We start from the raw sequence: 17788 nt of genomic DNA, 5'->3' as shown, positions 1-17788 counted from the left end.
AGCCACATAAAAATGCTATTATTTCAATTGATGCAAACTTTGAAGTATATCAGCTTTGAAATTCAAGTAAAAATCTCCACGTGAACATACAGCTAGATGAATGAGAGCTTTAGTAACATGAAGCTACATAAATAAGATTATCTTACCTTTCTAGCTTCTTTGATACTCTTTCTTATCATTTCTTTGATTGTGAGTAGATGACCTCTTGGTGGATGAAAATAAAGGTTTATGTCTGTAGTTCCTATTTGTCCTGGTGCCACATATGGCCAGCCAAGGTCAAGGTTTGGTGCCTCTACATCAGACTCTACAGGCCAATAAGTCCCAGAAGATGAATTATCATCTGTTGATTCTCCTGGTGTACTGTCTGTATTTTCCACTGGTTTCTGGATATGATTTGTGATATAATTGAGTTCTTCTTCTGCAAGGAATTCAGTAGCTCGTTCCTTAACAAGAAACTCTTGATATGAAGCAGTGCCACCATCAATTAGAGCATCAATGGCCACCCGGTACCATTCTTTATAGTGAGGCTCTATAAAGTTTTCATTTCTGCCTTCATCATGTAAAGATGAAAGTAATGATAGTGTTTCCACTAGTGCAGACATTTTGAAAAAGTAGACCAAAAACCTGAAAAAACACATAAAAATATAATTATTTATTTACATTTTTTTAATATAGTAGTTGATGCTATAAGATTTATCAAAACTGTCTTTGTTACCCATAACTATAAATCACGGTGTAGATTTTTCTAGTTACTAGAGGAATTAAACCCCTTCACACATCTTGCCATACATGTACATCACTGTCAGAAACTGAGCCCGCTCCATACAGAGCAGATGCTGGCTATAATACATGGCCAGCCTCTGCATGTGACAGCAGTGATCAGCTCTAGCCATAATGATTTCTGTTTAACTATTTAAACGCCACTGTCAATCTCTAATAGAAACAATAAAATTGTGCAATCACCAGTGCACAGGCTCATCGCCGCCTATAGACTCCTTGCAACGTGGTCGCATATGAACGGGTTGCTATAGCATAGCAACTGAGGACCTGATGAAGACCCCTGTCAACACCATCTTGGTATTCCTTTGAATTGCAGCTCTAGACTGCACTTGAAAGGAGATGGCAATTTATAATATATATTGTAATACAGTTGTATTGCAGTAAATAGTATAAGCAATCAATTAATCCCAGGCTAATTTCACCTAAGGGCCCTAGGGGGACTGCAAAATAAAGTAAAAAAATACATATTTAAAATGTGTTTAAAAAATGTATAAAAAGATTAAAAACATATATAAAATTCTAAATTACCCCACTTTTCCTAGTTTGAAAATAGAGAAAAAATAATAAACGTTTTATATCATTGATATAATTGGTATCACTATGTCTATAAAAGTCTGGTATATGAAAATGTAAAATGATTTAAAACATATTTTGATATTTAAAAACAAACCCCCAAAAAATCAAAACATCGGATTTGCCCTTTTCAGTGAGTACAGTTCCTCAAAAAAATAAAAAATGATCTATATGTCACATTTATCCCCAAAATGATATCAATGCAAATGTCAGATTAGCATGCAAAAAAAAAAGTCCTTACATAGCTTCATCGATCGAACAAATATAAGTTACGGGTCTCAGAAAGTTTCAACACAACAAACTTTTAAATATAAAAAAATTACATACAGTACAGACCAAAAGTTTGGACACACCTTCTCATTTAAAGATTTTTCCGTATTTTCATGACTATGAAAATTGTACATTCACACTGAAGGCATCAAAACTATGAATTAACACATGTGGAATTATATAGTTAACAAAAAAGTGTGAAACAACTGAAAATATATCTTATATTCTAGGTTCTTCAAAGTAGCCACCTTTTGCTTTGATGACTGCTTTGCACACTCTTGGCATTCTCTTGATGAGCTTCAAGAGGTAGTCACCGGAAATGGTTTTCACTTCACAGGTGTGCCCTGTCAGGTTTAATAAGTGGGATTTCTTGCCTTATAAATGGGGTTGGGGCCATCAATTGTGTTGTGGAGAAATCAGGTGGATACACAGCTAAGTAAAGAAAAACGAGTGGCCATCATTACTTTAAGAAATGAAGGTCAGTCAGTGGGAAAAATTGGGAAAACTTTGAAAGTTTTCCAAAGTGCAGTTGCAAAAACCATCAAGCGCTACAAAGAAACTGGCTCACATGAGGACCGCCCCAGGAAAGGAAGACCAAGAGTCACCTCTGCTTCTGAGGATAAGTTTATCCGAGTCACCAGCCTCAGAAATTGCAGGTTAACAGCAGCTCAGATTAGAGACCAGGTCAATGCCACACAGAGTTCTAGCAGCAGACACATCTCTACAACAACTGTTAAGAGGAGACTTTGTGCAGTACGCCTTCATGGTAAAATAGCTGCTAGGAAACCACTGCTACGGACAGGCAACAAGCAGAAGAGACTCGTTTGGGCTAAAGAACACAAGGAATGGACATTAGACCAGTGGAAATCTGTGCTTTGGTCTCATGAGTCCAAATTTGAGATCTTAGGTTCCAACCACCGTGTCTTTGTGCGAGGCAGAAAAGGTGAACGGATGGACTTTACATGCCTGGTTCCCACCGTGAAGCATGGAGGAGGAGGTGTGATGGTGTGGGGGTGCATTGCTGGTGACACTGTTGGGGATTTATTCAAAATTAAAGGCATACTGAACCAGCATGGCTACCACAGCATCTTGCAGCGGCATGCTATTCCATCCGGTTTGCGTTTAGTTGGACCATCATTTATTTTTCAACAGGACAATGACCCCAAACACACCTCCAGGCTGTGTAAGGGCTATTTGACCAAGAAGGAGAGTGATGGGGTGCTACGCCAGATGACCTGGCCTCCACAGTCACCAGACCTGAACCCAATCGAGTTGGTTTGGGGTGAGCTGGACCACAGAGTGAAGGCAAAAGGGACAACAAGGGATAAGCATCTCTGGGAACTCCTTCAAGATTGTTGGAAGACCATTACCAGTGACTACCTCTTGAAGCTCATCAAGAGAATGCCAAGAGTGTGCAATGCAGTCATCAAAGCAAAAGGTGGCTACTTTGAAGAACCTAGAATATAAGATATATTTTCAGTTGTTTCACACTTTTTGGTTAAGTATATAATTCCACATGTGTTAATTCATAGTTTTGATGCCTTCAGTGTGAATGTACAATTTTCATTGTCATGAAAATAAAGAAAAATCTTTAAATGAGAAGGTGTGTCCAAACTTTTGGTATGTACTGTATATATTAAAAAAATATATAATTTTGGCATTACCGTAATTGAATCAATACCTGTAATACAATGGCAGAACTGCAAATTTTCACAATTGCTCCTCACATGGAATAATTTTGTACCTATTTTTTAGTACATGATGCGCTAAAATCAATGGTATCATTCAAAACTACAGCTTGTCACACAGAAAAAAAACAAGCCCTCAGATAGCTATATCAACAAAAATAAAAAATGTTGCGGATCTTAGAAGAAGAGGAGGGAAAACCGAAAGCGTAAAAAGGGGAAAAATCAGGGTTAAGAAATGAAAGCTCTGCCTTGAATAGCAGCAATTGACAAATATATTTATCTCTTTAGACAGTTTTAATTTCAAGGCAGTCCAGTATGTCTAACGTTTAGCCAGTGGGAAATTCAATGCAGCTGCTTAATTAACAAGAAATGGGTTCAAACAAACTGATTGCTTCCTACTCAAAGGCTTGTGGTTAAGTGCCATAAACAATAGGCGGTCTGTATGTAGAGCATGTCAATGTTAATCGTAATTATACTGTATATCGGTTGAATAGATTTAAAATATAGGACAACATATTGGAAATACAATATGCATAATTTATGGAAATATAATGAATATATATATATATATACATGAATACAGATATATAAAATAATCATAATAATATATATGAAACAATATATTTATATATATATATATATATATGAAATAATAATTGAAATATATATTGTATGAATAAATATAATGATTATTTTTATGTTTGCTAATGTATACACTTTTCGTCTGTTGATCACACCCTTTGTTATATGACCTTTTTATCACTAAAATCAATGCTAAACAGCTGCAGTATGTTCAGTCTACCTGAACGTATTAAGAATTATGGCACCAGATGGTAGGGCAGTAACACAGTTACTATGGTTTTCTAACAATTGAATGACAACAGTAACTGAAGGCTGATAAGTCATATGGTAAAACGGTCTAATATATATACGTTTTATGACTCTACAAGGTATTACATAAAGATACAAGAACCAAAATAAGGACACTGCATGCATTATAAGGTTACAGACATTCGGTAACAATACTTTCCTTGACTGAGAAGCTCTGAGACTTGCCTATTATGAAGCATAGGAGAAACATAATTATTTAGCATATCGACAAAAACATTATTAAGGGGGGTGTCTGAAGTCCAAAATAATTGTCATTCTAAATCCCTATCTATTTAGAGCCATAATCTAAACTATTTTCTAATATACTTGAATTAAAAATTCCCTATCCTTCCCTAACTAGACTGTTTGTTTGTTTTTCACTTTATTTTTGATGATGCTTTGTTTGAGAATCCCAGTGCATGCTGGGATACTTAAACAAAGCATCATCAGGGGAAAGAGGCCGTGGTCACTGCCACAGTCCCTATCCCCTCCCTGAAATGAAGCGTCTTCAGTGATGCTCATTTCAGGAGCTAGGCTAGTCCCAGCATGATGTGCACTGTGTGATGTGCACAATGGTAGTGCTCTCTTTTGCTGCCCCTGCAAGTGGCGTCACTGGTATCTGCATGCTGAGTATTCTGACAATGCATTTTATTGCCATCTTGTTACTCCTGATCTGAGCTGGCAACAGAAAGCGCTCACTGTCATTGTGTTCATCGCACAGTTCACAGCATACAGGGACTAGCCCAGCCCCTGAAATGAGCATCACTTGATGATGTTTTGCCTCAGGGAGGGGGCAAGGGCAACAGCAATGACTGCAGCCTATGCTCCATGATGACGCTTTGTTTGAGTATCCCAGCATGCAATGGGATTCTCAAACAAAGTGTTATAAAAGAGGAAGAAAAAAAATGAAGAGAAAAGCAGTTAGATAATGTAGTTAGGGAAGGAAGGGGAATTTAGATTCTACTAGATATTGAAATCATTGTAATGGAATATTGGACCGGACAGGCAGGATAGGTTCTTGTAGTTCCCATAAATAGACATTTACATGCTATGAACTGCCTGAGATTCTCTATAGGATTAAAATTTGGATATTGTGAGTCCAGAGAAGCAAGGAAAACTTGGTGTCTTGCTCCAAAACTAATTCATGACTTTGAAATCTTTGTGTCATGAGGCATTTTCCTTCTAAAAGTTGAATTCTGCCGTAGGTTAAACAACAGCTATAATGAAGAAATGAATCCGGTCGACTACAATGTTTAGATAAGGCCTATCATTCAAACATCAGTCTACAGGTATCAGAGAATCCAGGGTGTGCCAAGAAAACATTCCCCACCCCATTAGTTCAATGCCACCAGGCTGAGCTGCTGTCATTTTCAAGGCAGGCTATACTGATTCATGCCACTTGTCTCAAATTCAGTCCCTATCATTAACATGGTGCAACAGAAATCTAGATCAATTTGACCATGCAATTTTTTTCACTGTTCAATGATCCAATTTTTGTTCTCTTTTGTACTCTTTCCCACAGACAGCAATGGCACTCAAGGTAGTTGTTGGCTGTTTTACCTTATCTTCGCTACTGAACGAGGTGTTGTGCATTCGGATATGTTAGTTGGAGCTTCAGCTTTGCATTAAACCGAAATTTGGTTGACTGAGCACCACCTGGCCATCATAATAATTCTTGACATCCTCCACTGACCATTCAGATATTAATTTACAAAACATTCTCACTTGGTTTTATGCTATACTTGATGGTAATGTATCTAATTTCCATAACACAAGAGCTGGTACTCCAGAAAGGTGGCCATTCAGTGAAATGCAGCATATACTTTTATAATATGTAGTTTACTTTCTTGTGAGTTATAATAACAAGGCATTATGTAGGAGTTGACCTAAAATTCTAGGTGATGACACATGTTGACGACATAGGCAAGATAATTATTATTGTATCCTTCCCTAATACATCATAAGAAGCCTTCAGAAACTGCATGATCATCAAAGCATTGTTTTAATTATTCCACTTTATTTAAACTCATAAATGATCAAAGTGGCTTTGAAATGCACATGGTAAATATTTCATGAACAGACTGCAGTTTTTCAAGGATGTAAACGATAACCTGGCAATAACATTGCATCTTGGAATGCAAGTTATGCGCCATTATGGGTAAGCCCACATTGCTTTCTAGAAAGAAGGTTTAACATTCATATTAACATTTATATTAACTCAACCTGAAATTTAGAAGAAAATAAACAAAAAAAAGATGTCACAATACGCGACTCCATACTATCTGCAATTATATCTTCTGAAAGACGTGAAAGGCCAGATCTAGGAGTGAATTCAATCATCCAAACTGTGGTACGGGTAGACAACAATGTGTTTCTAAGAAAAAAGAGGTCAGTGGAGTGTGAAAATTCATTTCTTGCACTGTTGTAACCTGTTCAAGTAGAAAAGAGCAAATGACGCACATCATAGGGTTGTACAGTGGATGCACTGGTCTAATGTCCAATAGATGATTATTGATTGTACTAGTGCAATCGTACAGTAAGTGCAACTGTAGTTACAGCATGAGAGGTAAAGCATCAATAGGCTGCTGCCATCTCTCAGGTTTCTGGTAAAACTTGCTGCAGTTTAACTCTCCGACATGTATAAAGTAGAAGTATGACCTTTGTTTATTACACTGTGACTTTTGGGGTAGTTTTTATTTTTGTCATAAAATCTAAGGAAGGGTTTTATCCTATTATGAAACTCATGCTGTAAGCCGACCAATAAAGGTGCATCCACTTTGTCTCTGCAAGTCCCTGCTCTCTACTACCTGGCAGTATATCTTTTACCATACTTGATTTTGTACTCTCTTTTGGAGTTCAATCTATACAAGCAATATGTACAGTATGTATGATTTTTGCTTATTTCACTGGGAAACTCATCTCTTGTGAAAACAAAGATTTCATCGTAAAATCAAGTATGTCTGGTGGTATCAGGGGGAGAATTGTTGGCAGGTCCAACTGAATTGTTGGCAGATACTACAAAACTTTTTGATTTTAGCTCAGTTCTATCTGATGTACATGTTCAACTTCTCCTTACAACCATTTACACAATGAATAAAACAGCAGATTTACTTGTCTTGCAATGATCATCTCATGCTGATAAAACAATGATTTTTATCCAAATTACACTAAGCAGCCCTGTAAGAGATACATCTTTGGAAACATGGTGGTCTCTGCCCCCTACATCATGCCGCTCTAAGACTAGGTGATGTAAATCTGATGACAGATTCTCTTTAAGCATTCCAGTAGTATAGTTGCCAGAATTGAAAAATAATTTTGCATATTATTATGACAGTAATTAAATGGGTTGACCAGTTCCCGATTCACCTGTCCCCACTTCAGGAACAACTGATACTTCATGGACCTCATTGGCTTTATTGGGGTGTGTTTGGTTTCTTTCCATCACTTAATCATTTTTGGTTGAGTTTTTGATAGTCACTGAGAAAGCTCAAATTCTGCATTGTAGGCTTTGTCTGGAGACTCCATTACCAATTCTACCACAAATGCCTAGTAACAGATCAGATGTCAGTCAAAAACCATTATAGTTACTAATGTCCATCAGGGATCACTGTTTCCTGTTCTGTGTTGGTTCCAGCACTGCAGGTATTTTCGTTTTCCTGTTCCCATAATGGAACACAACAGAAGTAAAAGTGAACAAAACTTTGGAAACCTTTCCAAAAACTATATATTACAGAAATACATAAATATATTTATTTCAGTAACATATAGTTATTGAAAAGGTTTCTGTAGTTATAAGCCCATGGGCCCCAGTGCAAAATCTGTAACAGGACTCCTTAATATTTATACCTATATATACAGCATCGTTTATAGTAAAGGAAGTTTTGGGCCTCCTTAGATTTTAGTGCCTTGTATTTCTCTGTCATTAGCTAATAATTATGATAAATGAATTATTTTGCATGGCAAGAATCTAAAAAATGGCCAATGGATGCAACAGTCCTAAAGCACAAAATAATTAGTTACAATATACTTATACTCTTAAATTCCAATGTAATTAAATTACACCTACAAAATGTGAAAAAGAGATAAAGTGAATATATTGAATAAAAATTAATACAACATTAAATCAATGTGTAAGAATGCAATTAGAGAAATTACCAATTAGAGATGAAATTACTCATGTACTGTAGATGCGGTACGTACTTCTTCTTCAACTAAACATATCCTGTTTGAAGTTGTGTATTGCAAAATCAAACGAATCAGATTTAAATTTTCATGTTACATATTCACATCAGAAACTAAAAGGAAACACATATGGTATATTAAAAGGTTAGCGAAGATAGCACCAATGCTGTTCTATTAGCTATGTACACAAGGTGTTTGTAAATAGGAAACCACTTCAGGAAATGCTCCTTTTTTTGGGAAGTTTTTAGAGGAGATTTTCTCTTATTGAAGTGTTTCTGAAAAGTTTTTTTTTAAAATGTTATGTAAGAGTTATTTTAGAAAGCATTTTTTACAGCCTTTTGATTTGACAGTATATACTTTGGAGTGGATTCTATCAGGATCTGCTTCAAAAAAGAAATTTTATTTTCCCCTAGGTGTTTTTAAATCTTGAAACAGAAAGAAAAACTCTCTAAAACTTTACCTATGAATAATAAAGAGGAATAACATTGGTGGATCACATACGCTTATCCACAACTTGCAAGTGAAACCTTAGCTTATATGGTTATACCACAGGTTCCCTCTCCTTTCTTATTCTCAAACCATTCTGCTCTTCCATTTTTCTACTTTTTTTCTTTTCATTTTTGCTTGTAGTCTCTAATCTAGTGTTGATCGAGCGTGCTCATTTAACCCTTTAATTGGGTGCTCACAAAGTATTTTCGGTGTGCTCGTCATCTATGTTTGTTCTGCCGTGGCTGCATGTGTCACAGCTGTTAGACAGCTGTGAAACAAGCAGGGATTGCTTGTTTATTAGGCAATCCTTGCATGTGTCGCAGCTATCTAACAGCCGTGACACATGCAGCCGCAGCGGATCAAACATAGAAAATATTCGGCGAACACCCGAGCGTGCTCAATTAAAGGTGCTTACCTCACCATGGTCTTAGCAGCTGTCCAGTAAGGTGCCTTCTGAGGGCACTGGTTTTAGTGTGCTGCTGGTCATGCTCTGCTTCCCCACTGGTCTTCTTCCAGGTGTACAATTTTGATGAACGGCACAAGCACAGTAGAAAGCTGAGCTTCCTACGGGTGTACTGCATCAATGGCAGTGTATATGCAGTTGCACTCTGAAACCAATGACCTAAGTGGGGCACCTTATGTCGCAGGCACAAGGACCACAGAAATATGAGCAGAAGCAAGATTTTCAGCCTGCCAGCAGATCGCAGCAAGACAGCTAGCAAGCCAAAAGGAGAGGCAGGCGCTATGGATGTAAGTGACCCAGGGAACCAGACTTTCATTAGGTGCTCTGTGCAGAAAGAAGCACCGAACACTTGATTTGCATATTTATAAAATCATTGTTTTCTGCAATGGACAACAAATAGAAAGGTACCAATTAGTGATGAGCGAGCATGCTCGTTACTCGAAATGTACGAGCATGCTCGGGTGTTTCCCGAGTATCTTTAGCGTGCTCTGGTGTTATGTTTCTGTCACGCTGTGCTCATGATTTGCGACTATTTGACAGCTTTAATACATGTGAGGAATGCTTGTTTCTTAGGCATTCCTCACATATATTAAAGCTGTCAAACAGTCTCAAATCATGAGCACAGTGTGACTTAAACATAACACCCGAGCACGCTGAAGATATTTGGCGAGAATCCGAGCATGTTCACCAATAGGGTTAACAGAACATACTCGCTCATCACTATCAATGCATTTATGTTTCAGTTACCTACTTGAGCATATAAATGGCAAAAGGAGGCTAAACCTATTGACAGATTCTCTTTAAAAGACAATAAAAGAAAATGTATTTTTTAAATTAGTAACATAATACACATTGATGGCCTATCCTTATTTTTTGGGGTCAATATTTATTGTTTCAGGTCCTAAATGTGGATTTTATTTTAGAATATTCCCTTATTATTACATTTTTAATGAATGAGAGTATCATATGGTCTGTAATTTGAAGATGTAGTGTAATTGAACAGTATTTCATTAACTTTAAAACTAATTGTTTTTTTTAAATAATAATTTTGGCATGGCAAAGTGATATGTGAAAAACTTTTATCAATAGAAATGCAGATCCTGATGCAAAAACTAATTGCTGAAAGAAATGGGCAAAATTGCTAATTTTCGATCTGGGTAAGATATTTGTTATGCTAAAGTGGGCAAAAAAATATTTATATTTAAATCTTATTTTTATGCCAAGAAATGCTTATGTTTTTCCAAAATGTTCACAAAATACTGGAAACATTCAATTTTATAAAACAGTTGTAAATGATGACCGTCTTTAGCCGTTGGTTTCAAAAGCAGTGAAAATGCAAGCATGAATAAACTACAATATGTTCCAGTGTGTTGTCATGCATAACAAACAGATGGCTGCATAGTCAAACTCATTTGTAATGAGTGGTCAAAAAATTGTTGGATAAAATTGCTTTCTCTGAGAGAAAATTAGAGCAAAGACAACCAATAACAAGAACAAAAAGACAAAAGTGCTAAAATAAGTATTTATTATTATTGCTTAATTTTTTTTAAACTGTTTAACCCCTTCATTCCCCAGCCTGTTTTCACCTTCCTAATCAGGCCAAATTTTTTCAATTCTGACCAGTGTCATTTTATGAGGCAGTAACTCTGGAAAGTTTCAACATATCCCAGTGATTTTGAGATTGTTTTTTATGACATGTTTTATTTCATTTTCGTGGTAAATTTTATTGATATTTTTTGCATTTATTTATTAAAATATCAGTAATTTTACAAATACATTTGAAAATTTAATTTAGCAATTTTCAAACTGTAAATTTTATGCCCCTAAGCCAGATAGTTTTATCACACAAAATAGATTATAAATAACATTTACCACATGTCTTCTTCACACTAGCATCATTTTTGAAACATATTTTTTTTGTTAGGAAGTTAGAAGAATTAAAAGTTTATCAGCAATTTCTCATTTTCCAACAAAATTTACAAAACCAATTTTTTTAGGGACCACATACCTTTCGAAGTGACTTTGAGGGTCCTATGTGACAGAAAATTCCCAAAAGTTACACCTTTTTAAAAAATACACCCCTCAAAGTGCTCAAAACCATATTCAAGAAGTTTATTAACCCTTCAGGGGCTTCACCAAAATTTAAGCAATGTATGTGGAAGGAAAAAAATGGAGATTTAAATCTTTCCCAATCATTGATTTAGCCCCAAATTTTGCATTTTAAAAATGGTAACAGGAGAAAATAGACCATATCTGCAGTTTCTCCTGAGTACACGGACACATCATATATGGTGGAAAACTACTGTTTGGGTACATGGCAGGGGTCAGAAGGGAAGGAGCACCCTTCAACTTTGTGGAGCGCAAAATTGTCAGGAAAAGATAGTGGATGCCATGTCAAGTTTGCAGAGCCCCTTATGTGGCTAAATAGTGGAAAGCCTCCACAAGTTACCCAATTGTGGAAACTAAATTCCTCACAGAACTTATCTAGAGGTGTGGTGGGTACCTTGAACCAACAGGTGCGTTACAGAATTTTATAACTTTGTGCAATGAAAATGAGAAAATACAGTTTTCCTGCAAAAATGTTACTTTAGCCCCAGATTTTTCCTTTTGCGTTATTAGAGCTCAAATTTTGCTAGAATGGTTTAACGGTGCCATGTCACTTTGGCAGAGACCCTGAGGTGCCAGAACAGTAGAACATCCAATAAGTGATCCCATTTTACAAACTATAGCTCTCAATGAATTCATCTAGGGGTGCAGTGAGCATGTTGACACCACATGTACCTCACAGAATTTTATACCATTGGGCGATGCAAAAAGAATAATTACATTTTTACCATTAAATTGTTGTTGCTCATTTATATAAGAGCTAATCGGAAAAAATAGGAGCTCACAGTTTGTTGTGCAATTTATCCTGAATGCGCCAATACCCTACATGTAATCGGGAACTACTTTTCAGGCACAGTGGAAAGCTCAGAAGGGAAGGAGCGCCATATTGAAGAGCAGATTTGGCCATTATGGTTTGTGGGTGCCATGATCCACTTGATGAGCCCTTTAGCTGCCAGAACAGCAGAACTCCCCCATAAGTGACCCCTTTTAAAAACTACACCTCTCAAGAAATTTATCTAAGATCAGTGATCATGTTAAGACCATGGGCGTGTCACAGACTTTTATACCATTGGTCAATAAAGAAAAAATATTTATATTTTTACCACAAAAATTTTGTTTGTGCCCCAGATTTTAAATTTTGAATGTGGCAATAACCCATATGTGGCTGTATATTACTGCTTAGCCACATAGCGAGACCCAGGAGGGTAGGAGTGCTATTTAACTCTTGGAGAACAAATCGATGAATAGTTTGCAGACTCCATATGCAGAGCCCCTAAGTGCCAGAAAAGCAGGATCCCCTCTCAAATAGAAATTACACCCCACTGGGAATTTATCTACAGGTGTAGGGACAATTTTGACTCCATGTGTGTTTTCCAGAAACAAGCAGCAGTGGATGCTGCTGAGTGAAAATTACCAATCTGCCATTGTAGTGCCCATTGCAGTGCCCTTTATGTTGTAGTGCCCCGTACATTGTAGTGCCCAAACATTGTAGTGCTCATACATTGTGCCCAACTCATGCTTCTGGAAACATGGACCCTGTAAATTATGCGGACTCCCATCGCTACAGAAATGCCAAATGTGGAGGGTAAATATGGTTTAGGCACACTGTGGGGCTCATAAAGTAGAAGGGCATTTGTATTTAGGAGCGCACAATTCGCTGGATTTTTTTGGGGGGGTGAGGAGCCATAGCTCTTCTCCATAGCCTTTGTGCTACCAGTAACGTGGAAGCCTCCTATATTTCCATTAACAGATGACAGACCTGTGTGGGGACTTGCTTTTTTTGTGGATTGAGTTGAAGCTTTTGTTTGGAACATTTTACATAACATTTTGGATCACATTTATCCTGCTTTCTACACTGAGCACTTACATCGAGATTTCCATCTAAATCTCTGAGTGACATGATTCAGATGACACCCCCATGTATCCAATCACTTTAATGAGGTAGCAAAGTTACTCTGGACTCTGTCTGGCCTCTTTTTAGTGGTGTCACTCCGGTCAGAGGTGCAAAAAACTGTGGCCAACACTACTTTTATGCACGCTTAAAAATACGGACACAGCCGAATTGTAGAACAGATAAAGTCCACAGTGTCTCCATCTACCTCATTATAGGGAATCTTCCATTGTGGATTCCATCTAAATCACATATTTCAGAGATTTACACAGAAATCCCAGTGTAAGCATTCAGCACAGAGCGCAGGATAAATGTGCACCGAGCCTTACTGCAATTTTTGGGAGACAGAGTGAACAAATCAACAGCAGGTAAAGAATTGGTTTTATTTATTTTTTACACTATTGCTCGTGTGGTATGAGTGATTAGAATAGTGTATTCTTTGTGTAAGTGCGCTTACAGCTAAACCAGATTTATATAGTTTTTTTATGTTTGGCTGCTGTTACACATGAAAAAATGCTTTTTATTGTAAAAACTAGTTTTTGCATCGCCATATTTTTAGGACTATAATTTTTCCATATTTCTGCCAATAGAGTCTTGTGAGAGATTTTTTTTTGTGGAACGAGTGAACATTTTTATTGGTGCTATTTTCAGGCACATAACATTTTTTGATCACTTTTTATTCCGATTTTTGGACGGCTGAATGAGCAATATCCAGGAATTGATTTTAGGTGTCTTTTTTATGCCATTCACTGTGTGGTAAGAATGATAGGACAACTTTATTGTTCGGGTCAGTACCATTACTGTGATACCACATTTATATCATTTTTTTAATATTTTGATTTTGCATCATTTTATTCTAAGAGCTATAACTTTTTTTTTCTTGGCTGACCAAGCTGTATGGCTGCTAGTTTTTGCAGGACAAGATGACGTTTTCAGCAATTCCATTTTTTTTTCCATTTGACTGTTTGATCGCATTTTATTCTACTTTTTGTTCGGCGGTGTGATAAAAATCATAGGTTTTTTTTGCCACATTTTTCATTAAAATTTTTTACCGTGTTCATAGGTCGGTTTGTTTTAGATGCGGCAATACCAAATATGTGCTATTTTTTTGTTTATTTTTTTCCATACTGTATATATGTGTATTTATTGGTATGTTTTTTCATCTTTTTGCTCTTTTGTGTAAATTTTTAAAATATTTCTTTTTATTTTTTTTACTTTGTCCCTCTATGGAAATTTTATTCTTTTTACTCTGATCGCTTGTGTAATGCATTGCAATGCACCGCCACTACAATGCATTATTCCTGTTTGTGCTGCACTGACAGAAGCCTCTTAAACCAAGCTCCTGGCATGGTCTAACAGGCTTGCCATAGTTGGTTGACCAGGAGGTCATCATGATCGCCTCTCCCAGCCTTCTAAATGCTGCAATCGATATTTATTGCGACATTTAGAGGGTTTAAATGCTTGGAGCGCTGTGGGCACCACTCCTGGCAGTGACAGCCGGGTCTTTGCTTTTACTTAATTCAAGCTCCTATGCCCCACATGATCGCCATGACGTACTTATACGTTAGAGGTTGGAAACCCCTTTCCGACCATAACGTATGGGCACGTCAAGGGTCGTGAAGGGGTTAATCCAGCAGAAACATGTCTGCATGACCTTACAATTGCTACAATGGGTAGATATAATTCTGTAACTCTGCTGTCTTTAGGACAGATCTCTTAAGGTAGGGGAAAATAAGTCTAAGAAATAGAATAGTAATTATTATTGCACCTGCTGAACAATGCCCCAATCAACATTTAGGGCAGGATGCTGGCTTAAAGTGTCATCTATTGGCTTGATTCTCTAGAAAGCATGAGAAGGTCCCAGTTGTCTGATCTCCAAGCAGTGAATATGATCACATATAGCATATCACCCATCATCTATGATAGGGGTGGGCAATTAATTTTCTTGAGGGGCCACATGAGAGATTGTGACTGTAGTGGAGGGCCAAACCAATAAGTTGATATTAATTGTGCTTAATAATAGTATTAACATTTTAATTACAATTATAATTATTATTTTGTATTAATATTATTATTTAATATTGAGCAGAACTAAGTATGTTGACATCCCCCATATACCGTAAAAGCCCACACACAGCCCCCTATATAGAGTATGAGCCCACACATAGTCCCTCTATATACAGCATGAGACCTCACATAGCCCCTATGTACAGTATGACCTCTCACATAGCCCCTATATACAGTTTCAGCCCCCATATAGCATCCCTATATACATTGTGAGCCCCCACATAGCTTCTCTATATACATGAACCCTCACATAGCCTTCTATATACAGTCTGAGCCCCCATATAGCCCCTATATACAGAATTAGCCTCCTAATAGCCCTCTGTATACAGCATTAGTCCCCTATATACAGCATTATCCTCTATATACTGTATGAGCTCTCACATAGCCTCTCTATACACAATGTGAACCCCCACATAGCCTCTTTATATACAATATAAGCCCTCACATAGCCTCTCTATATACAATATGAGCCCACACATAGCCCACTATATACAGTATGAGCCCCACATAGCCTCCTATATACAGTATGGGCCACCACATAGTCTCTCGACATACAGTGAGAGCCCCCACATAGCCTACTATATACAATATGAACCCTCACATAGCGGGCTGGACTGGAACAACCAGAATGCTGGATGTAGCCAACGGGCTGCGCTTTGCCCTGCTCTGATGTGTGATCACATATAACATATCATAGCAGACCTGGGGATTAAGGCACCATCCAGCAAGTACATTGTTACTCCATGATCCTTTTACCACATTTCTAGATGAAAGAAATCTGTCCAATTAAAATATTCCCTTTAATGTTGAATTTTCAATGGAGTCAAACAAATGTCTTGTGACATACACAGCCATAAAGCACAAAATTTAGCTTTTCTAGATTATAATTATTAGTTATTGTTGTATTGCTATATAATTCATATCATAACAAGTCAGGCTTCATATATTAAGTTTGTCTCAGAGAGTCAATAACAACCAATTATTGTTTTATTCTTTTTATTTAATGCAATTAAAGCTGAAATCTGATTGGTCCATACATCAAACACTGAGATATTTTTGATGCATGAGGCTCCTTAGCTTTTACCTTTTCTCCTATATGCACATAGTCCTAATACATTAGTAATACATTTGGTCTACAAGCAAAAACTTTAAAAAAAATGAACCAAGTGTTTTATGTTCTTCTCAGTTGCAGATGTAATTAGTAGCAAAGTGTTGGGTAGAAAGTGACATACATTTCCTTTTTTACAGGCACACATTTCAAGTCTTTCAGGTCAGATAGTATTGCTAAATCAGACAGGGAGTTGTCCACAACAGACTATTAAGCTTGAGAATTATTGGCAAGTAGCAGCAAAGAGCAGAAACACTTCCCTTACTCATCATCCTAGAAATTGCTCCATTGTCTCAGGTCGGCATAGTTTTCTCATTCTTAAGAAGAACAAACAGTAAAGTACAAAGGTACGTTTAATAGCGCCTAAGTCAACTTCCAACCACTATGCATGCAATTAATGTTTGACACGTCTGGGGAGAGCAGGAGTCAACAAAGTACATACATTAGGTCTCATGTTTTACTTCATCCCTATTTTTTCATTTCTATACATTTAGCAGAACTCTTTTTCAGCCTCAAGGTATTGTCCTTACTCTTGTTATGTATATATGTAATTACATAGCATTCCCTCCACCTCACCCTATTTGTAAGGATGAGATAAACTTTGCAGCCGCCTATGTGATGACAATCATAAGTACTTTCCAACTGTCAGTCTAAGAGACAGATGCTGACGTTCATAGCTCTCCTTCACGCTTTCTATGAATCAGGTGACACACAAAGGAATTTTAAAGAGGATCAGACCGACACATTTCCCAATACTATAAAAAAAACGATGGGGAGGTGGACGATCCTCCTGAAAGTGTGGGCATAGGTATCAAGAAAGACATCAGAGCAGCTGTTATTGGGCCTACAAGCTACGGTGGCTCTACTCCATTATTAACAAAGTCTCATAGCGAGGCAGGACACATCGTCTCTCCGAGCAGTAACCATGATAATTCTAGTTTTTCTAGACTTTAGAAAGCATAGAGAGGGGATTACAAGTTTTGCTAAAGAGATCCATGATGACTTTTTACATGTATGCTATCAACAAACTACCTTATATTAGACAACAGCCAACAGTAAGGCGGTGAATCCCAGCTCTATTTGTCATGTAATGGATTTGAGCCAGTAACATAACAAGCAAAGCATTGTATTATCCATGCTATAGCTGCAAAAATAAAGAATGACCCAAGGGCATATATACTGCTGTTTCTACCCCCACTTGTTCTGTAGCTTAGGAAAGCATATCAGACTACAGTATATGATTACTGATGAAAAGTGCTAATCACAAAGCAAGAGGTTATAGTTCTACATTTCAGAACATA

At 37.1% G+C, this 17788-nt stretch overlaps 1 protein-coding gene across 2 annotated transcripts in view; it reads right to left on the bottom strand.

Annotated features, from left to right (window-relative positions):
• FAM83B (family with sequence similarity 83 member B) overlaps positions 1-17788 on the bottom strand; it is a 122607-nt gene that overhangs the window by 94395 nt on the left and 10424 nt on the right. Inside the window, exons 1-2 of one of the 2 annotated variants that reach the window (XM_073675424.1) lie at positions 8337-8374; positions 147-624 (exon numbers count right to left, since the gene is read on the bottom strand). In XM_073675424.1, the coding sequence (XP_073531525.1) occupies positions 147-624; positions 8337-8359 (501 nt within the window). In that variant the 5' untranslated portion in view covers positions 8360-8374. Of the gene's footprint in view, positions 1-146; positions 625-8336; positions 8375-17788 lie in introns of those variants that run through there. The other variant, XM_073675425.1, reaches the window with a different exon arrangement.

This window comes from Phyllobates terribilis, unplaced genomic scaffold (assembly GCF_046119375.1).
Source record: "Phyllobates terribilis strain yellow unplaced genomic scaffold, ASM4611937v1 Scaffold_3__8_contigs__length_932513732, whole genome shotgun sequence".
NCBI classification, from domain to species: domain Eukaryota; kingdom Metazoa; phylum Chordata; class Amphibia; order Anura; family Dendrobatidae; genus Phyllobates; species Phyllobates terribilis.
The sequence above is the reverse complement of the archived record's forward strand: the minus strand, read 5'-3'. Positions and strand labels throughout refer to the sequence as shown.